The sequence below is a fragment of the Mustela erminea genome, chromosome 1, assembly GCF_009829155.1.
Source record: "Mustela erminea isolate mMusErm1 chromosome 1, mMusErm1.Pri, whole genome shotgun sequence".
NCBI classification, from domain to species: domain Eukaryota; kingdom Metazoa; phylum Chordata; class Mammalia; order Carnivora; family Mustelidae; genus Mustela; species Mustela erminea.
This window is the reverse complement of record NC_045614.1, coordinates 32,078,116-32,104,618: the sequence shown is the minus strand read 5'-3', so window position 1 is coordinate 32,104,618 and position 26,503 is coordinate 32,078,116. Positions and strand designations below refer to the sequence as shown.

Sequence of the window (26,503 nt, the reverse complement as noted above, 5' to 3'; positions counted from 1 at the left end):
TGATTTTATATTTCTCCTCTTCTTTCATATTTATTTTTCTTTTACAATGAATATTACCATGTTAACAATGAAAAAAAATCAAAATGCCTGTGTTTTTGCTTTTGACTTGGTGTGTTTCTGTTAGCTGAATGAGAAGCTCAGGAGTCCCGGGAGAGCACGCACATCCTCTTTTGTGTCCCGGCATCTACTGTTCCATAAAACAACAACAACAAAGTAAAAAGAATAAATGACCCCAAAGTTTGCATTATTGCACTATTTTCAACCCCTACAATATTTAGAAAATGCCTAACGACTGAATATAACACATCAAGGCTTTTCTTCCCAGTCAGTACGCCTCATTTACAAGAAGAAAAAGAAGAAGAAAAAAAAATAAAAGGCTCCACACAAGCTGGAAGAACAACTCCTCTGAATCCATAAACTAGGTAAATTCCTCCGGCTGCTTGAGCCAAAAACCCCATGAGTCATTCCTTGTCCCTTCTTTCCCCATACTGCTAATCCCCCATACATCAGCAGGCCCTGGTGGCTTTCCACTTCCATGCAGCCTGCAATGCTGGCCATAACCCTCAGCTTCGGCAGCCTCTGCCACAATCTCAATCTCAGCCTTTTCTCCTGATTCAGCCCTCAACTGGACTAGAGCAAAACAGCCCACCAACCGGCCTCCCTGATTCTGCTCTTACCCCTATGTTCCACAGAGCAACCATCCATCAGATCAGGACACTCCCCTGCTCAAAACCCTCCAGCGACTTTGAATCACCTGCACTGTCCAATCCTGATCCTTTGGTGGCGTACGGGGCCCTGGACCACGGGGCCCCAGTCCTCCCTTTTCTGAACCTTAACTCAGACCCCTCACATCCTTACACAATGTTTCTCTGCCTCCTCACTGGCCTTTCTGCCATGTGCATTTCCACCCCAGAGTCTCTGTACCTGCTATTTTCTCTGTGTCCAACACTGGTCTTCCACATCCTCACATGGCTAGCTCTTTTTTTTTTCAATGAGCTTCAAAATCAACACCTTAGAGGAGCTTTCTCTGACTAGCCTTACCTAGAGAATCCTGCTCTGGTGGTCATTCTCTCGCACATTATTCTTAGCCTTTATCACTACTTGAAGTAATCTTATTTTACTTGATTTCTGTCTCCACCCTCCCTAACTAGAATATAAGCTGCATGGGAGACACTGTTTCTGTAGTTCAGTGGGAGCAATGCCTAGAGCCGACAGGGGGTACTCAATAAATATTTGTTAAATGCATGAATAACATCACGGCCAATTTATTTATTTTTTTAAGCAATTGGAAAGGCACATTAATAAAGGCAGAGATTCATAAAGAGGAAAAATTAATACATTTTAGAACTACAAATTTAAATGTGGCTCCCATTAATGGCATAAATAACACCACGTAAAGACACTGCTTATTACATAACCAAGGAAAAAAGGTAAAATTCTATTAGCTAGGGACAAAGTGGTTCTTTACTTGATACTACTAAAGTCACACAAGAAAATTAATTAGCCCTGTTTGGCTTGTGACAAAGAAAGCTGAATTCACTGCATTTATTTTGTATCACGCTACTTGTGATGACAAGAAGTTTAGGTCAAATGGTCAATTTCAGATTTCCACTGAGAGTTAAACTGAACGTCCGCCTTGATCTCATTCCCGTTTTGATGTGTCTGCTACGGTTAGCTCCCTTCCCTGACTCAGCCCTGACAGCTGGAGAAAGACCTGGCGTATGTCTCAGAAGCAAAAGAGTTAATTATGTTTGGCTCTGCAACAAGTTTCAATCTTTATACTGACTGAAGGAATAAATATGCCAACCAATTCTCTAAAGAAGCTACAGAATGTTATGGGGCTTAAACAAAAAGAGGAGGAGCTTGGCTTTGGACTACAAGTATTTAGGGTTAAACAGAGTAGGAGAACAGGCTGAAGAGAAATCCAACAACTATGCTAAATCAATTACCTACTACCATTACGTCTTCAAATTACTGAATGTTCTCTCTGAGGTAATGGGTTTACAATGCTGACCCAGCTACTCTACGCCAACTTTAAAGTTCTACCTGAGCTTGGACATCTGTCACTAATGATAGTTTTGTGACATGTGGAATTCATTACATCTTCCCTAGATTTTCTTTTAACTCTATACATCCTTATTACATGCAAGAGAAATGGATATGAGCCGCCAGAAAACCTGGCCTGGTACGTTTTATCCATATGAAAGAAATTTAATTTAGGGGAGTTTTATTTGTAAACTGGGAATAGAACTATCCACTCGGATAAGAGCAGGAAATGAGACAATACATACAACAATGCTTTGTGAATCACCAAATACTATTTAAAAAATCATCATTAGTCTGTGGACTTTTAAAAGAATGGAAATCCTGAAAAGATTAACTATCACTAAAAGTTTCAAAGTAGTAAAAGGCCCAGATTATGAAAATGCAGTGGCCAAATTTAGCCAGCACACTGGACAGAAGAGAGAAACATTTTTTTTCTTTATCCAAAAATAAAGTTACTTAATAGTGAAATAAAATAACTCATTCAAATTACCTGAAATTGTTACTTTCAACCAGATGGCAAAAGGGGAAAGGTGTTTTTTATTAAACAGCAAAACCTCTGCTTTGTGATGCAGATTAATTCAATCAAAGGATAGCAATCACCGGTCACAACTATATGAAATGCTGTCAACAATGGCAATCAGCCCATCGGCTCTCACAGATTAAGACTCATTCTGCTCATACACTAACATTCTTTGAAACCAATTTAATTAGCTCAAACAAGTATGAGTACTTTCTATTTACTCATTTTCTGATGAAAATTACATTTCTGAAAAATATAATTTATGCTGCCATCTAAAAGAACCCAAGCCACCTCAGTGCACTTCACGGAATGTGTGCGGCTGTTAATTTTGCAGGATCGCAGTATCTGCAAGTAGAGAAAGCTGTAAGATCACAGCAGTATTTCTGCTAATGCTACTTTCACAAAGTTAAGAAAAAGCCAGACTTGTAATATTCCCTCACCCCCACCCCCATCTATGAACAAAGATCTGAGAGAGGAAATGTGTTTTACAATGAGGACCAGACTCACACACCGCTCCTGGTGACTGGCAGGGGCTCAGCACATAATCAATACATAATACCAACTGATAAAAGACCAAGGGTATTCGTTCTCTGTGATTCTTCTGCAGATCAAAATGTGACTTGAGAATCGGCTTCCTAGGCATGACGACTTCCTAGGGTTAGGGCTGGCCTCAGCGGACAGCTCCTTCAACAGGAGAGGAAACCAAATCCAAGAGCTGGAGCTGGTGTTTCCCAAAACACAGAGTAGGTTTCACTTCCCATCATTAATAACATTAAATCTCAAGTGATAACTTACTCCTTTTCCAAATCTCTTTCAATTCTTCTGATAACAAACATCACATTACTGGGTGGATAACACTTGCCTAAAACGTGCTAGTCTCCTCTTCCACAAAGGGAGCAGGCCTCGGGGTTCAGAGCTAGCACCGGCAAGAACATCAACAAGGAAATTTAATCACCTCCTCACTTTATTTATTTTTATACTTAGCATCTATGGCAAACAACACCAGTCTTCCTGATGATGATTCTGGTAAGGTTTTCTTTGCAAAGGATTTATTTAAATAGAAGTGGTATGATATAAAGAAAAATATTAAGTGGAATTATGTAAGCAAATCATAAGTAAAGAACCCAACTGATTAAAACCGGGAAAGGTAGCACAGGCACATGTGACTACAAGGCCTTGCTCAGGGACTCGGGGCTGAGCCAAAAGGTGAACAAATGGGTCAACTTAACTAACCTGGGGCAAACTACTTTAGCAGCAGACATTCAAGCAGGGTCTCCATTTCTTAGTGGTTCTAACTACGGCACCTGTCCGAGCTACATCAACAGCATTCACTTAGCCCACCGAGGTAAGATCACCTCATGTCTGCACAAAGACAGGTTGAGAGGAATTAAGGTATTTTTCAAACACAAACTCAAAGAGAAGCACAGAGCAAACAGCAGCAAGCACATGCACGCAGCGTGTCAGAATCACTTGGGAAACTCTTACAAAACAGAACCCCAAAGGCACCCCACAAATCGTCAGCCAATCCAACCTGTTCAGATCCACAGCCAGTGTACAGAAACAGGACTACACATTTTATGCTATTCAGTAGCCAGTTTAGGACCAACACATGTGTTACTAACTGAGATTCCCACTGTGGTAAACAACCTCAAAAGGAGGATACTTCTGGCCCTATGGAACGAATGTCACCGTCTCAGCCCTCCTCTGTACTCAAAGATTTAGAGGCAATTAACAGGACATTTCCAGCATGTAATAAAAAAAAGTTAAAAATCAGTTTAAAAAAAAAACAAGGGCCTCCTTTCGTGCCATCCTTGCTAGACTCAACAAATTTCTGAGTGCCAATCTATGTCACTCACCGTGCCAGGCCCCGGGACTGCAGAGCAACAACCCTGACAGAGTGGAGGGATGTGCTGGGGTCACAGTGCACCCCGGTCAGCCTGAGGTTTGGACTCGGTCTCCAGAGTGGTTGGGAATACAGATTGCTAGGTCCTATCCCACAGATTCCCATCTAGGCGGTCGGAATGGTCCTTGAGAAGCTGCCCATTTAGAAAGCTCCTCTCTGATTTAGATGCACAGGAGGTTTGGGATCCAATGATTCAAATTATACTTTTAAATCTGAAATTAACAGTTAGGAACATCTTGCTCTCAAAAATACTGAGTAACTAAAGGAAAATATGAAGTATCCTGGACTACTTCAAAACATTAAAACATCAAGAAAATACGATATTACTATGCAGTTTCCAAGAAAAAAAAAAAAAAGAAGTTTATATTATGAAAGCAAACAGGTCTATGAGAAACTGGGAATGCCACAATGACACTACCATCAATCCACATCATCACTCATATGGAAATCCTGGGTAATCGTTAGCTCCCAAAAAGGTAGTTTGGCTAGCAAAAAAATATTATCTCTTACTACTCTTGGTAATAAGTTGCTTACCAATTCACAATAACATTATCACCAACACAAACCAATTTATAAGCCTTGTTGCTATTGTGGCTTCCTTCTCTGCCCTAGCAGCAGTGGTTTTAAAGGAGCTGCCTGTTGGAATTTATAACAACTGCTCAGTTGTTCATAAAATCACAGATGATTATCAGTAATACATTAATTCACAGAAGACTGCCCACACATTTTCACCAATTTCGTGCAAGGATAAAAAAAGAAAATCCCTCCATCGGCAGGTACGGATTCTTCCGAATACCTAATAAACAGACTATAACGGCCACTGGGAAGGATTTTGAATTTGAAAACTGTTTTTGGTGTTAACATGTAAGAATGGGCCTTTGGGAATTACAACAAAAAAACACATGGGTTCCCCCCAAAAAACTTTTCCTATTATAACCCCTATCCCCAAGGATAGAAGAGACACCGGCAGCACTGGGAACACTTCTTGGTACTGGAGACCCTGCCCACCCCTCCTTCCCTCCAGGTGAGTGGTGAGTTGGTCCCAAATCTCTCCAGGGTCATCACATGGTGCCCCCCTCCACTTCGTGCAGTTGCACTCAACCCCCCCCATCTTCAAATGTCCTAACCTCCTGTTTGTTTGCCATCAGCCTTCTCCTTGGTGCTGCCTCACAGAGGGAAGTCCTTCAACATCTCCCAGCCAAAAACCTCTCTCAGAACACGTGGGCCCCACCTTCCTGCTAGGAACTCTTCTCTCTTACAGCTTCAATATTTCCCTTGCAACCAGAGGGACCAAGCTCTCCCGTGCAACCACACACACACCCAACGGCTTTATCAGTCCCATCCAAGCCCCTGCGTAGCCACAGAAGGTATGGGAGTATGTGAATCTTGCATTCACATCTTCTCATTTACATGTCTGAAGTGACCACCATTTGTTTCTCCTTCTACAAGTATCTTATCAGAAAATACTGAGTGGACTAGGTACTGGTACAGAAAAGGAGTAAAAATGTGATTTTTATGGGACTCCCTCACTGCTGCCCCCAATACAGACATTCTTAAAGAGAGAATGAGAGAAAGAAAATCATCACCATAAGGTGCTAGAACAACTGGGTTGAAGTGCTTCGAAGAGGGGACCAAAAGGGCCCTTTGTGCTTGTGAAGTCCTGTTGAGTGAGTCCGTGAGCAAGTCAGTGAGCCTTGCCCCAAGCTGCAGCTTCGGGATTCACACTGCCAATTGCCTTTTGCTCCCTTTTGCTCCACTCTGTCACCCACCAATCCTCTCTGGAGGACCACTAAGTCATCACTCTGGGGCTAAGAAACCTGAAGCACTTCCCCAATGACACATCAAGGCCAGGGGGTCTAATGGGCACTGAGGCTCTGACAGCTAGTCCCAGCCTGTCTCTGCACCTCGCTCATCCACGTGTGGGAACATCAGTCCCGGCCAATGAGGACTCATTCAGTCCGTCCCAGACAGCGGGGGATTCCCTGCCTCTGCGCTTGCTCACATCATTGCTACTGTCAACCTAAGACCACTAAATGTGGCTGTTCAGCACACCAATTGTGAAGTTATACATGATAGCCCTATCTATCCCCATCAAAACACTTCCTGTTTTAGGGGATTAGAAGTGATTTTTTAAAAGTCTTTTCTGGACATCCAGATGGCCAAGAGACGCATTAAAAAATGCTCGACATCACTCGGCATCAGGGAAATACAAATCAAAACCACAATAAGATACCACTTCACACCAGTCAGATGGATAAAATTAACCAGTCAGGAAACGACAGACGTTGGAGAGGATGCAGAGAAAGGGGAACCCTCCTACACTGTTTGTGGGAATGCAAGCTGGTGCAGCCACTCTGGAAAACAGCATGGAGGTTCCTTAAAAGTTGAAAACAGAGCTACCCTACAACCCAGCAATCACACTACTGGGTATTTACCCTAAAGATACAAATGTAGTGATTCAAAGGGGCACGTGCACCTGAATGTTTATAGTAGCAATGTCCACAACAGCCAAACTATGGAAAGAACCTAAAAGTCCATCAACAGATGAATGGATAAAAAAGATGTGCGCGCGCGCACACACACACACACACACAGGAATACTATGCAGCCATCAAAAGAAATGAGATCTCGCCATTTGCAATGACGTGGATGGAACTAGACGGTATTATGCTGAGCGAAATAAGTCAATTATCATATGATCTCCCTGATGTGAGGAATTTGGAAGGCAGAGTAGGGGTTTGGGGGGGCAGGGAAGGAAAAAATGAAACAAGATGGGACCAGGAGGGAGACAAACCATAAGAGACTCTTAATCTCACAAAACTGAGGATTGCTGGGGGGTGGGGGGTAGGGATAGGGTGGTTGGGTTATGGACATTGGGGAGGGTACGTGCTATGGTAAGTGCTGTGAAGTGTGTAAGCCTGATGATCCACAGACCTGTACCCCTTTTGCAAATAATACATTATATGTTAATAAAAATAATTAATAAATTAAGTCTTTTCTGTATCTTCTACAATGGACATATGTTACATACCTAAAAACTGAAGGAAAACATCTGCATATGGGACAACAAATCCATTCTACTCTTCAGAATCACCTAACCTGAAGGCAATTTTCTCCAAGAAGCCTTTTCATCGAAAAGCAATTTGTGTTCCTCCTTGTTCTTAAGGCCTTGGACTGTTTTTTGACATTAAACACAAACCTGCCTGTATCCACAGTTGTACTTTTCTCTCTCCCTCATCCCTATTATGTGTCAGGCATTGTATGAGGAGCTTTACCATGTTGTTTCATTTATGGTCACTGAGAACCTATGAGGCTGCTATTACTATTCTGACATTGTAACAAAGGAAGCTGAGGTTGGGAAACTTGCTCAGGGCAAATGAACAACTTATGGTTCTTGCCAGTTTAAATTTAAATCCAGTCTAGTTTGGCTTCAAAATCCTGAACTTCAAAATACTTGGCAATTGATTAACTGCCTTTTCCAATACTAACCTCTATGACTCTTTATCAGGAAGATAGTATCTTACTCACCTTTGTTCTCACTTTAGAGCCTACCCAGAGCTTCACTCAGAATCAGACACTCAGAAAACCTTTTTGTGGTTACTAAGGGAAAAAAATCAATTCCTAAGGGAAAACATGGTGGGATGTTGATATGACCGCATGCCTCTTAAAACAACTGTTGTCCCAACAACAAGCCTTTTTAAGTTTTAGCCTTAAAATGAATCTCAAAGCCATGCTGTCTCCTCAACTCTAGGGTCCCACCTTAGCCTTAGTCTGTTACCACGTCTTGCACCTTGAACTCCTCCCAGCTTCTACCCTTCTCCTACAATTTATTCTCTGCAAATTCACCAGTGAGGTGGACCTGTGTTACTTACTTTCTTATAGAATAAGCCATACAATGCCTCCAAGCTGCTTCTTACTCTGCCCTTCAAGGCTGTGCATGATCAGGGTCCGATCCCTGCCCACAAGGGCAGACCTCTCTAGTCTCTACTTCCCTCCACTAACTACCCTCAACCTACAGCGGTCAGCTGTACACCAGCTCTTCCCTCCATGTAAGAATGCACTTATTCCAGATTGCCACATGGGTGGCTCCATTCGATCACTTACAGCTCAGATCACCAGGGTCACCTCCTCAGAAGCTTTGCTTAAACACTCTATCTATAGAAGGATCCCGTTGTTATTCTGTCTCAAGCTTGCATCTGTAGTAACGAGGACAATGAGGAAACAACTCACAGTTGTTTAGAAAGTATGTCTAGTTAGTTCTGCCTGTCTCTTAAGCTAGGTTGTAAACTGCAAGGAGGTAAATGTGGATCATACTCTACACATCCCCATGCCTGAAATAAGGTGTGCCCTCAAATACTTCTGAGCTATTACTGAACCCAACTGGGTATAAGACGATGTCTTTAGGTGCCATTATGACAAAGCAAAACCATCTTATTTGGATTCTTCCATGATCAAACACCCAGACAGCAGGCCTAGAGCCTAGAAGCCCAGGGATGGCTCAGGGGTTCATGAAATCTCCAAAGACACACTGCTTCATTTCTAAGTACATGTGCATTTTAATGGAAAAGATGTGATAGTTTCATCTCATTCACAAACTGAACATGATGTCAAGCTGGATTTAGAACTACTGAACTTGGAAGTTTCAAAGTCAAGAAGACATGTATCCACACTGTGTATATATAATTTTACCAACCACTAAATTCACAACCATGAGGTCTGGAAGGAAATAAACCTTTCACTATGCTGACTCAATATTTCAAAAGAGATTTTATAAAATATATTTTTCCTTGTGTAACTTCAATAAATTAGAAAATACACATCACTTTTAATAAAATTCAGAAAACATCCAACATCTGATAGGCATTAACCCATTTGATTAATTAGAAAGCCTAGCTCCTGACAGAGGGAGGAATATTATAGCCTATCCATGCTGTCACTGGCCTTCAGTTTAATCCTGCTTTACCTTTTACCCTCTAATAATGATTGTTAAATGGTTAAGCACTTACCGTAATGTGATTGAAATGCCTGCGGTTTGACAACCTGATTACAGTCGTTACACACCACCAAGTAGAAATCATCATGGGCTGGACACAGACCAAATATTGGCATGTCTGCAACAAAGAAAGAGAGTATCACTCATCTGGTTCTGATTAATATGAAACCATTTAGCTCGCAATACTTTCTAAAGCTCCTGCCTTAAGATGAAGTACACCAGTTTAAATACTACTCCAGTGACATTTAAAAGTAACTGATGTGCCACCATAACTATTAAGAGAGAAATCAAATCAGGCTTACAGAAACACTGTTCAGAAAGTTAAAATAAAACCCAAAATCATCAGTATGAGGTGAAAGAGACAAATCTATTAAAATGCAAACAATGAATACACTTACACAATAAAGCAACTTTAGATGAACTCCACCAAGGGTTATGGGTAAGAACCTGTACCACGTAAAATGCCTAGCAATTCATAAAGCTGTATCATCTAATGGTTTTGTTTAACTATGCATTCTATTCCAGCCATCTGGTTTCTGAGTTCTATGGAACAGTTAAGAAAGGAAGCAGAGGTTTCACTGAAGAGTAAAACTGCCGGTCTGGTCAGCATGTAATACAAAAAAAATTATTTTTATACTCTTTTTTCAGGTCACAAGAACCTCTAGTCCTTTTGCTCACATACTGATGTCCCTGAACTCATGGAACTTTGGTACAAACACAGTATTTCACACATTAATCTCAGTTCAGTCACTAGAATAGGGCAAGATACAAGTTGGACTCTTTATGGTTAAGAAGTTAATTAAAATACAAATGTGAAACTAAACTATCTGCATGTACACAGAAAATGAGTGTGACTTGATATTTGGTAATACGTGGTTAACTAACAAGTCCTAACCATGAATAATCACTTAACAATAATCTAGGTAGGGAACAGTGCTAACATTTGAGATTCAGAATCTAATCTCTTAAATATTTCAAAATTGGTGAATTTAGGGGTGCCTGGCTGCCTGAGTCAGTAGAGCATGGGACCCTTGGTCTCTGTCTAGGTCGTGAATTCAAGCCCCACGTTGGCACAGAGATTTAAAAAAAAAAAAAAAAAAAAAAAGACAATTGCTGATTTTAAGTATTGTACACTGTCTAGAATATCTGCAATGAATGGATAATTAGCACATTTCAATTAGACAAATAGTTTAGTAGACCAAATACCAAGTTTAAAGGGGAAAAAAGATCCAAAACTAATTGGCATCTGTTTTCTTTCCTGTAAGATCTGATTTCACATTTTCTCCAGCTTGGGTGATCATGGTAGTTTTACAGGAAAAAAGAAAATGCCCTGAGGAGATGTAAAGTGATCATAGTCTCAAAGCATCAATGACTGATCTAATATCTACACATAGATATAGCTCAGATTTTCTTAAACAGTTTTTATTACACTGAATTGCACAGATTGCGGGCTATAAATTTGAAATATACCAGGGACCAACAAGCTTCTGGGACGCAATGGCAGCACTGAACAGTTTCTAGGTGCTATGATCTCATTCTTTTCTCACAACTACCTAAGTCGATACCATTACAACCCCTCTAAAAAAGGAGGAAACTGATTCACAGAGAGATGAAGTACTTTGTCTACGTCAGTGCCGGGATTCCATTCTGACTCACAACAATGGTTTGGATCTGGTCCCCTGAATATCAGAGGAACGTGATTTCTAGAAATTCCTTCCAGTTTCCACCTCCATTAAGTTGGAATGTCAGAGCTGAACACCTCTGATAAACTGATTAGATAATGCAAGAAGCTTCTATCTAGTAGACTACGGACTTCTGTGACTAAGCTTAATAATTTAATGAAAAATAAGAACCAAACAAGGTGCTATTTTCCTTGAAAGCATGCCCACATTTAGTTAAAAATAGTACATGTGGGAGAAAAGGAAAGGTTATATCCCTGCAATGATCAACACGTAATAAGCCATTTTCCATGGCTACAATTTCTTGACATGACAGTTCATTTTAAAAATAAAATGTAAGTAGTTCCCTTTAAGTTCCATATACCCTGTGCTAAATGCCTCCAATACAAGACCAATTAAGAAAGAAAATCTGAATTACAGGACACAGCATTCATAATTTACAGCTGTGAAGTATGAAATGTCTATAAATATCAAATCAACAGTTTAATTAATGAAATTGACTCAATTAGTTTTATTAATTAAATGGTAGTTAAAACAGCATTAAATTAAGTGGTCTCACTTTAGATTTAGGCAATGTGCTGGTTTTGTGTGGTTTCCCACAGCACTCAATGTTAAGCAATGCTGTTTAAATATATCACTTTCCCTGAAACCAATACTTTGGGGAACGAGCCCCCTCCCACCCCTTTATAAATAAAACAACTTTAAAAAATTAAGAACTGTACCAATCCATTCAAGTAATAGCAATTCAACCAGCAACAATAACCTTTATATAGAAAACTGTTCTTTTTTGCTGTGATTCCTTTCTTCCTTTTGTGAGATTCAGAAACACTAGTAAAAATAAGAAGGTAGGGTTCATTCTGTAAGGGACCAGGAATCTATACTTCTGGAAAAACTTCAATTTCCTCAATAACTTAAGACCGTGTGCAATCAATGATGACAGTAATGAGGATGAACAGTTGGCCTTTACTGAGCCACAGCTATGTACCAGGCCCTGTGCTAAAGACTTTTTATATGGTCTTTCCTACAATAAAATCCTCCTTTTACTGATAGAGACATAAACTTGTCCACTATCACCCACCAAGAAAGCATAACCAGGACTCAAAATCAGGTGTGCTCCGTGAGCTCAGTTCTTAGTATCTCACCAGCGTATCACACTCCCTAAGAAGCCTGCCTGCGTGGGTGTGTGCGTGCGTGCATTGGTGTGTGTTGTGTTGTGTTCACACACATGCACGATACACACACACAATCCCCATGGAAAGAAACACGGCACACTTAAATCCAATTCATGTTACCCTCAGAAATCAGGTTCCAGCTATGAAAATCTAAAGCAACTTTAATTTTAGCTTTCTAAATTCTTTACTTTCAGAGATCCATATTTGGAAGTAAGCTAGAAGATACAAAATAATTTAAATAAAATGTCTTTAGGAGGAAAAAAAAAAAAAAAAGAGTTCTATATCCTTTTTCTGTACTGGGACATTCCAGAGGCCTTAGCAACAGGAACAGAATGTGCAATGTTGTGGCAACAGAGAAAATGAAATTTTTGTGAGAGACAGTATGTATGTTTCTGAATATTTTTAAAGCGTAAGTTTATAATCAGCCTATCTACAAATTAACATAAAAAACTTGCCCAAATGCAAGGAGGTAAAAGACTGAATTACTCTAAAGAAAAAAAAAAAGAAACAAGAAATAGAATTGATAAAAATTAGTTATTATTGAATTTTTTTTAAAGTTCATAAAATATACTGTAAACATACAACTTAGTCTATTATATACTTCAAAATAATGAGAAGTTTTTAAATTGTACCTGGCTCCATGGACTCTGAAGCAGTTTGAAAGAATGGATTTTATTGTGTGTAAGCCCTAAATCTTTTTCAGGATTCAGGTCACTCCAATCTTCCATTTAGCAAGTAGCCCAGCACCCACATCTAGCCCATCATGTACTTTGGAGACCCCAGGCCAACACACTGGGAAAGGCTGGGTTTAAGCACATGGACACATGAGCATGTATGCAGAACCTCCACAGGCAAATGCAGAATGAATGCTCTTTGCCGAAACCAGACCCTAAGCAGGAGGGAATGTATTCAGTTACTTTGGTGCTACTATCCCCATTCTGAGAACTGAGTCCAACAATAGAACATGTGTTTTGTAAACAAAGCATTCTACCTTTGCAGTACCCTGAGTGTCTCCCTTCTCCCATGCTCCCCAATCCCCACATGCCAAAGACTCCCACATTTCCGTCTCTAGCCCAGATGGCTCCTGAGCTCTGTCTAGACTCATATATCCAACTGCCTACTAGACACTGCCATCTGGACGTCTTGTATACATCTCAAAAGGAAGAAGCATGTCCAATAGAACTCCACTTTCTACCCTGCCCTGTTCCTGCCCCACAAAACTTTCCCTCTCTTGGGTAAATGACTATCCATTCTCCTTGACTGTTCAAAACTAAAAACCCAGGTGTCACCTCTGACTCCCCCTTCCCTCATGATTTTCAGGACACCAGCATGTCTGCTCGGCTCTACTCTAAAATCTGCATCCACTTCTATTATCTACACCGCTGCTGTAGAGCCTTCCATCAGTACCTTTCTGACCGGCTCTGGAAGAAGTCCATCTATCAGCTGGTCTACAGTCTCTTCTGCTTGGCTGCCAGAGTGACTCTCTGAAGTTCTCCAGTAGATCACATCACTACCATTAACATTTCTCCGGTGGCTTCCCACTCCTCTAGGAATAAAATCTTGGCCCTTACCTCAGTCCCCAGGGCCCTGCCAGATATTCATCCACCTCCCTCTCACTTGTACCCTGATTCCCGCCTTGCTCCTCTCTCCTTGGCTCACTCTGCTCCGGGCACACTGTCCTCCACTCTCTCCTAGACCCAGAAAGCTACTTTCAGCTAGGCTCTGCCCTTTCTCTTCATCAGATACCTAGTACATTCACGCACTGTCAGGTCTGGTTCAGCTGTCTTCTTGTCAAGGGGCTCCACCTCCTCCACCCCCCAATTAGTTACTCTCCATCACAAATATCATAAGCAGAGTGGCTAACAGAGAGGATCACTCCCATCACTCTGAATCCAGTGTGTCCTTGGGCAAGTCTATAAGCTCTTCGAACTTCATGTGTCAAACGGTAATGATAAAATAAACAGTACCTAATTTACTGGGCACTTCACAGGTCTGAAAGATTAAGAGAGTTAATATAGGGCACCTGGGTGGCTCAGTCAGTTAAGTGCCTTCAGCTCAGGTCATGATCCCAGCCAGGGTCCTGGGATCAAGTCCTGTATCAGGCTCCCTGCTCAGCAGGGATTTGGCTTCTTCTTCTCCCTCTGCCTTTCCCCCTGCTCATGCACTCACACTCTCTAATAAATAAAAAAAAATCCTAAAAAAAAAAAAAAAACCAACAATAGTTAATACATGCAAAGCTCTAGGAGGCCTTAGACAGCACTCAAGCAACAGACCCCTTCCCAGCCTGTGAGACAGGAGTCACACACCCACACTACTGCTCAGAAAACCAAGGTACACAAACATTAAGACCTTATAAGTTAGTAAGTAGCAGAGTTGAAATTTGAACCCAGATGTGTGGGGCTCCTGTGCCCTGGCTGTTACCAATGTTCTCCCAGCAACACTGCCTAAATCTGCCTCCTCCATGTCACTCCCACTGCCGATACCCATGGTGGTGGCCACCACACATCAGGACAGGTGTCCTCACAGAATCGAGTTTCTTCCCTTTTCAGGCTCCTTTACCCAACTGCCAAAGCTATAAACCTATAAAGCATCAAAGCTGTTCCTCTCCTTGAAGACCTCTGCTGGTTCCAAGATAGGGTTGGGATCTCTGACTAACCCCTCCTCAACCAAGGCCCCAGCACTCTGGCTTCTCCCATCGCTCTGGCCTGAGGCAACCTGCTCCAGTCTCACGACTGCCTGGCCTTCTCAGAGCCTGCCTTGTCTTCCCACAATCCTATTTTTTGGCCAGAACAGTTCCTGTAGCATGCAAAGCGTTCCCCTCTTCCTCCTGGAACTCCCACATTTAGTAAGAACCAGTTCCAGTGCCCTCTTTGCTGTGCTCTTACTCACACCATTCATTATCCCTCTGCAGCCCTTCACTCACTGATTTATGACTTAGGAACGTAAGTTCCATGCAGACAACTCTGTAAGTCCTGCCTGACAGATGACTCCTTGCCTTTCTCAGCACAGATCCTGAAGATGAGCTCTCGCTGTGTGCTTGTGAAGTAACAACCAGCACTGAGAACTCTTCCGTAGCTTCCAGTTGCTCTTAGGATAAAAACTGGCCGAAGAGGCCTTGACCTTCTTCAACCTGCCTCTCTCCTCACTGGCTCTTTGCAGCTGGCCCTTCCGGCCTTTGATATGTTCCTGGAGCACATCATGCTCTCTCCTGCCACAGTACCCAGGTACCTGCCACTCCATCTGCCTGGAACCACCACCTTCTCCACATCATCACCTGGCTTATTGCTTTACTCCATTCCTTCTCAGCCTTGAGGTCATGGTCCTGGAGACTTGGCTAGGCAGACCCTGTTACATGTTCCCAGAGCAATGCCTTAGTTATTAGCCTTGCCACAATGCACCATGCCCAATTTTTAACAGTCCATCTAGCCGTGTGAACCTTGAAAAAGTTCTGTATTTGTCTGGCTTCCTGCTCTAGTGACAGTGCCTGATAATGCCTAACTTGACCAATAAGAAGCAGCAAATAATGTGTGTCATATATTACCTGATGAATAATAAGTGAAATATTAAAGTCCCTGTGGGGCCATCATAAGTCAAGGTTATAATTAGGCCTTTATGTCATTGAATGACAGAGTCATCCACTAGAATTGGGCATACCATTTAGTGATACACACATTCAAGAGTGAGAAGGTTTCCCTTGAACACATATCAATCCCATTCCTGGAGGCCACTTTGGGAAAAAATATGCATTTCAGGGTCCGATTCTCAAACATGCACATCAGCAATTTCTCTTTCGCTAGTATGTCAGCGCAGTAACTAAGGGCAGTTGTGGCGTCACTACTTGGATTCAAGTCCTTATTCTTCCTCTTATTGGCTGTGTGACCACAGTTTTACATTATTTAACCTCCTTGAAGATTTTATTTATTTATTTATTTATTTGAAAGACAGAGATCACAAGTAGGCAGAGAGGCAGGCAGAGGGGGAGGGGGAAACAGGCTCCCTGCTGAGCAGAGAGCCTGATATGGGGCTCGATCCCAGGACCCTGAGATCACGACCCAAGCCAAAGACAGAGGCTTAACCCACTGAGCCACCCGGGCACCATTATTTAACGATTTGAACGTCAGTTTCCTCGATGGTAATATACGGTTAACAGGACCTATATTTCAGAGTGTTATTTTGAGGTTTAAATGAACTATCCACAGGGAGCACTCAGGGCTAAGCATGTTGTAAGCACTCAATAAATGTGAGCAAAAACACAAAAATATATACATACTACCAGTGTCTGCTGCAAGGGCCCCAGCTGTAATTAAACTCACAGAAGATTGATATATACACAAATAGGGACTATTTTACCATGGGAGCTGAATTCTCCAGTGGTCTCACGCTCCTACTGCTGGCTACACACTCCTCCCTGTTAAGTGACAAAAGGCAGCGGGGCAGCAGCAGAGGCTCGCTGGCACCCCTCTCCCTGTGGAGGGTCAGGGCCCCTGCTTCAGAGTTTAAGCTATACCTTTGCAAGCCAGAAAGAATGCAAGATAAGTGAGGAAGCCACATGGTAGAAAAGGTCACTGGCACGAGTGTAGATCAACTTAGGTAATGGCAGGGGGGAAACAGATCGAAGACAGTGATCCCTAAGGGCTGATGGAACAGAATGAGACACAAAATGTCTGTGCAATGAAAATGGGGGAAACCTGGCTGAAGACAAGCTCTGGAGGACCATGTCAAGCCCTCAGGAGATTGTGCGTGCGGTGTGAGGCCAAGGGAGGAAACCAAAGATGGGTCCGCAGCTCCTTCCTCACTGCAGCTAACGTGAACACATGGACCATGGGAGACACTGCTGGAAGAACTTTGTTTGCAAAGACAACAGAGCTTCATGGTTAAAGGCACAGCCTCTGGAGCCAGACTGGCTGCATTCAGATCCCAGCCATGCCACCTACGAGCTCAATTTCCTCACCTGTAAATGGGTCAAGTAATTATAACCACCTCGTAAGTTGTTGAAGGGACCTACAAATATAAAATGCCTCAACAGTGCAAAGTATTTTAAAATGTGAGCCATTTTTTATCATCTTCCCTATCACTGCTCTCTGGTCTTAGATCTAAACAGTAGCTATGCTCCCTTCCACCAATTCCAACCCCCACCCCACAGCAACCAGTGATGTTTTTCCATCAAAATATCACCCAGTCTTCTTAACACCTTAGTAGTTCTCCAATGTATTCAGAATGAAAACCAATGCTTAGAAGGCCTTGTGTGACCTCTGCAACCTCAAGACATATTATTTACCCTATAATTTCCACTCCGGAATTCTCATCTCCTTGACAATTATTCCAATATGCCAACCAATTGCTGTCCCACCTCAGGGCCCTTGCTAATTCTGTTCCCTCTGTCCAGAATGCTTTGCCTGGCTGGCTCCAGGTCTCAGCTTATATTCCAAAAGAAGGACCTATCCTGACCACCCCTGTTTGAAGCAGCCAGAATTATCTTCAGATAATTCTTCCCTTTACTCATTAGTTATTTCTTATTTGTGTTTTGGCTCTTTCCCTAAGAGGTAAGCTCCATCATGAGGGTGGGTATCATACCTGCACAGCATAGTGCCTGGCACACAGCAGGTGATTAATTAATTAATCAAAAAATTAATTAATTAATAATTTGAGCAAGCCCTCTTCATCAGACTTCCCAAGTTTAAATCCCAATGCCATCATCACTCACTAGGAGTGTGACCTTGGGCAAGTTCCCCTGCTTTAGTATTCTCATTCATAAATCAGAGATGATGCTAGTAGCTAACTTAATGGGTAGTTACAAGAATAAAGCTAGTATACATAAAGCTCTTAGAACTGTGTCTGACATGTGCTAAGTCTGCCTTATCTATTTTGATTCCAATTATTCCTACTTTTACTGTCAGTGAACTACACTGGTCACTGCTTCCAATCTCTGCCATCTATAGCCAGCACCTCTTATGGTATTATGTATTAAGTACTTACAGGCATCTTGGCAAATACTCTATATACATCATTCATTTATTCATGCATGTATTGAATTCCTGTGACGCCTAGACACCACTGGAGTACTGGATAGGTATCAGTGAACAAAAATCACAACAAGAAACCCTAAGAAGCATTAATACATAAGGCAAAAGTAGTAAATTTATAGGTACTGAATGCTTCCTATGTTCCAAGTACAGCGTTAAGTATTAAGTCATTTGATCGTCACAATACTACCTGCCTTTCAAGGTTAGTATCCCCACACTTAAAAAAAGCAAGAAAGGCACAAGATTACCTGCCTTAACTCACAGAGTCAGTAGACAGAGGAGCCGGGATTTGAAGGTGGCTTTCAAAAGTACATGTTCTTCTCCACCTCAGGACACAAGTCTCTCCATTATTCAGTGCCCTCCCTAACTCTCTCAGGATATCTCTGCTCTTCTGCCTTTAGTCAAAGTCAACCAAGGCAACCTACCAGAGAGCAGACTGCTTAATCTACCTCTGGATGGTCTGCTCTCATTGCTCCTCAAGGGTTTCCTTAGATACTAGGACACTCAGCCCCGCTGGTGTATGAAACACTTCTAAACAACCTGACACACCTGGAAGGCTGGTCTGCAATACTAAGCTTTTACTACAGTCAGCCCCAAATTTATTTCAAATGCTAACTCTCAATTCTAGATAATCAAAAGTAGTATCAATAATCTAAAAAAAGTTTTTATTTGCTATTAAATGAGCTTTAATATCTCAACTGGGAAATGACAAAGCAGAATTTTATTTCTAACTTCCACACACTCTCCCAAATTAAAGGAAATGAGACTTCCTTTGACCATAAGATGTTAAACAATGGAACCAACTAGGTACACAAAGGCCAATCAATAGCCTGCTAAGATATATGTGGTTTGGGGCCTTATTTAAAAGTAATCAATAAGGACTGGATTAAAAAAAAGAAAAATGACAAAAATAAGTCAACAAGTAATGAACCAAACAGCAGAGGCCCAAAGAGTTAGATCAAAGAAAATGGTCCTAATATTTTGAAACACTATGAGTGGCCAGCCTTACAGTGACCCTCCACAGATAAAAGTCACACAAGTGCTAATGCTGTCACTGCTTGTACTGGAAGTGAGATACAGTGCCTGAGACAGAAGAGAGGAGGCAAATAGCAAAATCCTAGGAAATCTGCGTTAGGGAAGTCACGTCAGGCTACAAGGGTGACCAACTGGACAGTACCCATGACAAGCTGTCTTATGAGTACCTTAAGCTACTCAAAATACTGTCAGTAAATTCTGACCTTTCAAATCAGAACCCAAGCCTGAAATGCCACATGTTCTAAATCTGGAGATGCCTGCCAAAATCCTTACTGAATCTGATTTGCAACACTGCCATTCAGCTAAGCTTGTAGCCCATGGGTAAGATGTGGGCTAAAACAGAGGCTACCCCTTTGCTGGTATTGTAATCTCAAGAGAAGTACTTAACCTCCAAACAATGGTATCTGTCTCCACAAATTGCTGGGTTAAATTAGACAACTCATTAAAATGTTTAACTCTATTCTAAATACAGTTAAGGAGAATATATATAAGGACTCAATAAAGAGTACTGTTGATTTTACCATCATTATTATTTCATGACTCAATACCATTCCTCCTTTTGTTCAAAAGGCAGTCAATACAACAACACTTTATCTGCCAGTATCTTATATGCAGAAAATCCATGGCTCTCTTGTAACTAAGTACAGCTTTAACTATGGAATAGCACTGCCTACTGACCTGTTTTTAAATGGTTGGCCTTATACAGACTATACCCTGGACCAGAAACCAACCTCAACAAATTCAAAAGATCTGAAATCATACCACGTATGTTCTCTGTCCATGATGGAATCTAATCAGAAATCAGTAAGAGAAAGATAACATTAAAATTTCCCAATACATGGAAACTAAAAAGACATTTCAAATAATCCATAATTGAACAATGCAATTAGAACATTAACAGACTAAGGAAAAAAATCATACCATCATAAATGATGCAGAAATTTTTAGGATAAACAACCACCACCTCATATTCACCTCATTCATGTATAACCACTGCTATTCATAACTAGGAATAGAAAGGACTTCCTTAACTCGACAAACAACATTTACCAAAAAACACCTACAACGAATACCATACTTAATGAAGGAAGATCATATGCTTTCTTCCTAAGCTCAGAAACAAGGATATCCACTCTCACCACTGCTATTCATTTTTTTAAGATTTTTCATTTATTTATTTGAGAGAGAGAGAGAGCGAGCAGGAGAGCAGGGGGAGGGAGAGAAGGAAAAGCAGACTCCCCACTGAGCAGGGAACCCAGTGCAGTGCTCAATCTTGGGACTCCCGGATCATGACCTGAGCTGAAGGCAGATGCTTAACCGACTGAGCCACCCAGGTGCCCCTCGCCATTGTTATTTAGCATAATACTGCAAGTTCTAGACAGAGAAATAAGGCAAGAAAGGGAATTAAAAGGCATACAGAATGGAAAAGAAGAAATAAAGCTGTCTCTATCTGCAGATGACCCAGGAACCTACAGAAAACCTCCTAGAATTTACCAGTTTAGCAAGATGACAGGATACACAATTGCTTTAGTCTGTTTGGGCTGCCAGAACAAAACACCATAGACTATGTGGTTTATAAACAACAAACACTTACTTCTCAGAGGCTGTAATGTCCAAGATTAAGGTGCCAGCGCATTCCGTGTCTGGTGAAAAACTGCTTCCTGGCTCACAGTCCTCTTTTCCGTATGTACCCCATATGAACAGGGGGAGGGAGCTCTCTGGAGCCTCTCATATGAGGGCATTAATCCCATGGAGTTTCCAATTCTCATGACCTAATTACTTCCCAAAGGCCAAGCCTCCAAAAATCACTTACTTTGGGGATTAGGTTTCAACATATAAATTTTATTTATAAATTACAAATATTTTGCCTATATACAAAAACAACACACAAAAATCAATGGTCTTTCTACATACTAGCCATGAACATGTGAAAGCTGAAATTAAATGGCTAGCCTTCAGCTAGCATGTTAAGCATGATATTTGCTTTACAGTATAGCCGAGTATTATTCAACAGCCATGTGGCTGTGATGAATATGGCAAACTAGAGATCTGTATCTTTCCTAAGTACCTTAAGGGGATACTATAAAACATAATTAGCTCGTATTCATAAAGTCTTTAAATATCTTACCAAAAAACATGTCCCACAAGGTTGACTTTTAATAGACAATGAAAGACACAGACTTTTAATAAATGTCAAGTTTGGTTGAGATTCATCAAGTTAGAGAGAAGACGGTTATAAATCCTCTACCTTAATGATCACAATGAAAAAGAAAGTACATACAACTCTATGTTCACCCCCAAAGCCCCCTGCAGCTTAAGTATGACCCATGGACCATACTCTCCACATCACCAAGAACCTGGTTAGAATTACAGAATTTCAGGCCCTGACCCAGACCAACCAAACCAGAGTCTGCTTTTTAAAAAGATTCTCAGATGGTTTACATAAATGTTTGAGATGTGCTGAAAATAAAGCATCATATACTTTGGACCGAAAGCTGAATAATGTTACCAACACTGGAGAAATTATTCAAAACATAATTCAGATTTTTTATCTGTCCATCTATCAATTGCATCTTGAGCATACTTGCTCAAATGTATATTACTCAAGTTTAGACTAAGTATATGTGCATTGTAAATTATAATAAAGTATACTATATACTGTACAATGAGTATATTAGTCTGTAGTTTCAATCTTTGGTTTCGGTTATCAGGGTACTGGTCTCAGAAAGAGTTGAGAAGTGTTCCCTCTTTTCCTATTTTTTAGAAAAGTTTGTGCAGGATGGGTGTTAATGCTTTATACATTTAGTAAAATTCACCAGTCAAGCCATCCAGGCCCCAGGCTTTTCTTTGTGACAAGTTTTAAAGTTATGAATTCAAATTCTTGTACTAAGTCTATTTGGATCTTCTGATTCTTCTTGAGTCAGTGTTGGTAGTTTGGTAGTGTCTTTCTAGGAATTTGTCCATTTCATCTAAGTTATCCAATGTGTTGAAACATAGTTGTTCACGGTATTCTTTTATAACCCCTTTCTGTTCTGTGAGGTCATCTAATTCCTGATTTTAGTAGGAGGAATACTATGGTGAAATCTAGCTAAAGGTCTGCCAATTTTATCAAAATCAAAGCCCTCCGATCTTGTTGAAGTATCAGCTTTTGGCGTCACTGATTTTATCTTTTTTTTTTTTTTCTGTTCTCTAGGTCATCTATTTACACTCTAATCTTTGTTATTTTCTTCCTTCTGCTTCCTTTATGCTCACTTTGCTCCTTTCTCTAGTTTCTTAAGGTAGGTTAAAAGAATGATTTGAGATCTTCTTTTTTAAGAGAGAGGTTTACAGCTTTAAGTTTACCCTTAAGAACTGCTTTAGCTGTGGTGCAAAAGTTCTGATACATTGTATTTCATTTTCATTAACTTCAAAGTATTTTCTAAATTTATCTTGTGATTTCTTCTGTGACCCACTGCTTATTTAGGAGTGTAGTTGGCTTAACTGTGCATTTCCCAAATTTCCTTCTGTTGTTAATTTCTAATTTTACTTCTCTGTGGTTAGAAACCATACTTTGTATTTACATGATTTCAGTCTTTCTACATTTCCTGAGGCTACCTACAGATGGTCCTGGAAAATATTTCATGCACATTTGAGAAGAATGTGTATTCTGCTGTTCTTGGTTAATCTAGGTGGTTTATGTTTTTCAAGTCTTCTATATCCTTGTTGATTTTCTGCCTAGCTGTTGTATCCATTCCTGTAAGTGAGTTATTAAACTCTCCAGCTACTATTGTTAAATTGTCCATTTCTCCTTTTGGTGTCAGGTTTTTTTCCTTCATGTGTTTTGAGGCTCTGCTGTTAGGTACATGTATCTCTATTATGGTGATGGACTGACTTATTCATGATTATCTGCCCTCTTTTATATCTAATGACATTTTTTAAAACTCTGTTTTATCTGATATTTGTATGCCACTCTAGTTCATTTGTTCATTCTTACTCTCTTGGTAATGTCTACACCCAACATGGGGCTCAAACTCACAACCCCCAAGATCAAGAGCTGCATGCTCTTCTCAGTAAGTCAGCCAGGTATCCCTGGTCTAGTTCTTTTTTGACTACTGTTTGCATGGTGTATTTTTTCCATTAACTTACAACATATTTCTTACTTCGAACCTGAAATATGTCTCCTGTTGCTAGCATATTGTAGGGATTTTTTTAAAAAAATCATCTTCTGCCAATTTCTGTTGATTAGCAATCTGTTTACATTTAGCATAATTACTAGAAAGATAAGATTTATGTCTGTGATTCTAATTTTTTTCTAAATGTACTGAGTCTTTTGTTGTTGTCATTTCTCCATTATTACCTCCTTTTGTGTTAAATTGTGTAACTTTTTTTTTTTTTTGAGAGACAACAAGTGCAGGGTGGGGAGGGTAGAGGGAGAGAGAGAATCTCAAGTAGGCTCCACACTCAGCATGGAGACTAATGCAGGACTCAATCTCACAACCTGAGACCATGACCTGAGCTAAAACCAAGAGTCACACACTTAACTGAAGGAACCACCTGGGTGCCTTCCTAGTATACCTTTTGGTCCCAAATTTTTAATGGCTGGCTTGGGGATTACAACTAACAACTTCAAACAATGGAGTAAAACCAACTTAATTTTAACAGTATATAAAAAAGCTTTGCTTTGACATGACTCCAATTTGTATCCCACCCCACCCCCACCTCCCCGCTGCCGCATGTGGGCCATATTTTGCTGTTTCTCTGAAATTCTTGTAATTTTTTGTTGAAGACTAGACAAATAATATAATGTGGCAACTCTGGAAATCATATCCACCTGCCCTTGTTCATTTGTTTAGCGATTTACCTGGTCTAATTGTTGTAAAGTCTATATTCTCTGTTACGTGTGGTGAGGGCAAAAGTCTGTGTGTAGTTAGCTAATTATTAGACAGGGATTTCCTTAAATTTGTTGAACCAGTGAGTCTCCCAGCCCTTGCCAAGGGGCTCTATGTGTATGCTGGAGCATACCTTCAATGATCTTGAGCAAGCATTTTACAACTTTTCTCCAGCCTTCACTTCCTACTTGCCTAGAGCCTCAAGGTCAGCCAGAAGTAAGAGATTAGTGCTTTCTCAGGTCCCCCAAATGACATCTTTTCCCCAGTGTTTCCCACTTAGTTTGTTGGTCAGGCTGTAGTGAGCCTCAACTGGTATCACCACCTCAGACAACTGCAATGGTCAATAAATGCTGCTAATTTTCTTTTCTTTTTTTTTAAATAAGCAGGGCACATAGTGAACCCTGAGCCTGCGCAAGTAAAGGCAAGTTCTGGGAATGGAACTTTTTAGGGAGCTACTACACGGTTTAAAGAGTGACAAATGCCTGGGAATAGGACTTTGGGGGAGTTCCAAACCCCTTCTATCCCTTCTGGTAGCTTCTAGGCTGCTGGTTTTCACAGTTATCATAGTTGTAGGGCAGTTGGTTTTCAAAGTTACTATGGAGTTGGTGGTGGGGTTTGAAATAGAGTGAATTACACTCCCCCAGAGTCTGCTGCATTTACAGAGACTCCGCTTTCTTTCTTGTGTAAGAAATCAACATATCCCTCCAGTCTTAATTTTCAGAATGCTGACAAAGTTAATTTCGACAATTCTTGACAGTGTTCTCACCATTTTTATGGAGGAGAGATTTTCAGGGGTCCTTACTCTGCCATTTGGAAGTGCTTACTGCAAGAGTATGATCGGACTGTTCACTATTATTTTCAGCACTGCTCAGACTGCAGTATGGAGAAGGGAGGTTCATTGTTCAAAGCAGAACGGAGAAAACCAGACAGGATCTATTTGCAATAGTACAGCTGAGAGACACGGAGTAGTCTGGAGTTGGGGATGGCAGGGTGATGGCACAGAGAAGATTCTGCGACATTTAGAAGGAACTGTCGCCATAACTTGGTAATGGCCTGGACACAAGAGTGATGTAGAGAATGACGCCATGTCTCCTGTCCTGTAGAACAGGATGGATGAGTGGCACCAGTGGTACCAGTCTCTGAAAAGGAATTCTGGAAGAATGCCAGGTCTGCGAATGAGGAACATACACTTGGGACTTCATCCTGAAGACTTCCCCCCATTTTAGAGAAATGTCCTATAAATTCTAAAACATTGGTTCCTCCATATGGGAAAAAAACAAAACAAACAAACAAACAAAAAACAAAAAAACATAACAAACAGTTGTCATAACTATAAGTTGTCAATAATTCAAAGTCACCCAGGAATTAAAAATATGGTTCCAAGAATGATGAGAACCAGGCATAAATGCTTAAAACTACTCACTCCTTTCACTCAAGTGAATTAAAGCTTTCCCCAAAGGCAGCTATATTTAAAGTGAAATTACAATAAAAAATAAAGATAAATCTTCCCTTGTGTCTGAAAAGATGCTGTTGCACTAGTACACATGTCAGTTTAATGTTCTCATTGAGGCCTGTGAAAACAGCTCAAATCAATCAGATTCGTTCAGGCCTCCACTCATTCCACAAATATTAGAGGCTTCCTAATTGACGGCACTTGGTCTGACCTGGGAGACAGCTGGATCAGACTAGGTCATCAAAGTGCCAATTGTTCTTCTGGTCGTAACGCCGACTTCCCTGAGTATCACACAGTTTTAGCTCTATAACCATTTCCGGTAGTCCTCCCATTCATGCAGGAAACTCACTCGTACAGCTGCTGTCTCCAGGTGGGTATGGGGAGGGGAGAGACTTATAGGCACACTAAGGGGAGAAAGAAAGAGGAGTGCTGACTGCTGGTTAATTACTTCAACTCCTAATCTCTCCTAATGTTACAAAGGCTTTTTCTGTGTAAACAGATTAGGTGCAGTTTATTACTACTAGGAAATATTTAAGTATCTCAAGTTCGTTCTGACTGTTAGCTCATTTCTGCTTCAAAAAACTCTAGGAGCTAATGGGCAATACCTTCACCAGAAAGCTTCATGTGTTCTCTTATCTCAGTCGTACTTCTTTAGACTGTGCAGCTGCATTCCTTGTCCTTCCAAGGCAAACTGGTCAACACACCTGAGCAAGGTACTCAAAGCACAGTCTCCACAACCGTGTGCAAACAGATGTGGTTGGCAGATAACACCCTGCGTAGCCACAATTCAGAGCGATGCCTCAAGTTAAAC

The 26,503-nt window shown here is 40.9% G+C and overlaps 1 protein-coding gene across 5 annotated transcripts in view; it reads right to left on the bottom strand.

The window, feature by feature from the left end:
• ATXN7 (ataxin 7) overlaps nucleotides 1-26,503 on the bottom strand; it is a 137,407-nt gene that overhangs the window by 40,438 nt on the left and 70,466 nt on the right. For all 5 annotated transcript variants that reach the window (XR_004281188.1, XM_032324288.1, XM_032324295.1 and 2 more), the window contains one exon: nucleotides 9,476-9,580. Coding sequence is in view for 4 of the 5 variants with exons in the window: in XM_032324288.1 (XP_032180179.1) it covers nucleotides 9,476-9,580 (105 nt within the window). In the remaining variant the exon portion in view is untranslated. The remainder of the gene's footprint in view (nucleotides 1-9,475; nucleotides 9,581-26,503) is intronic.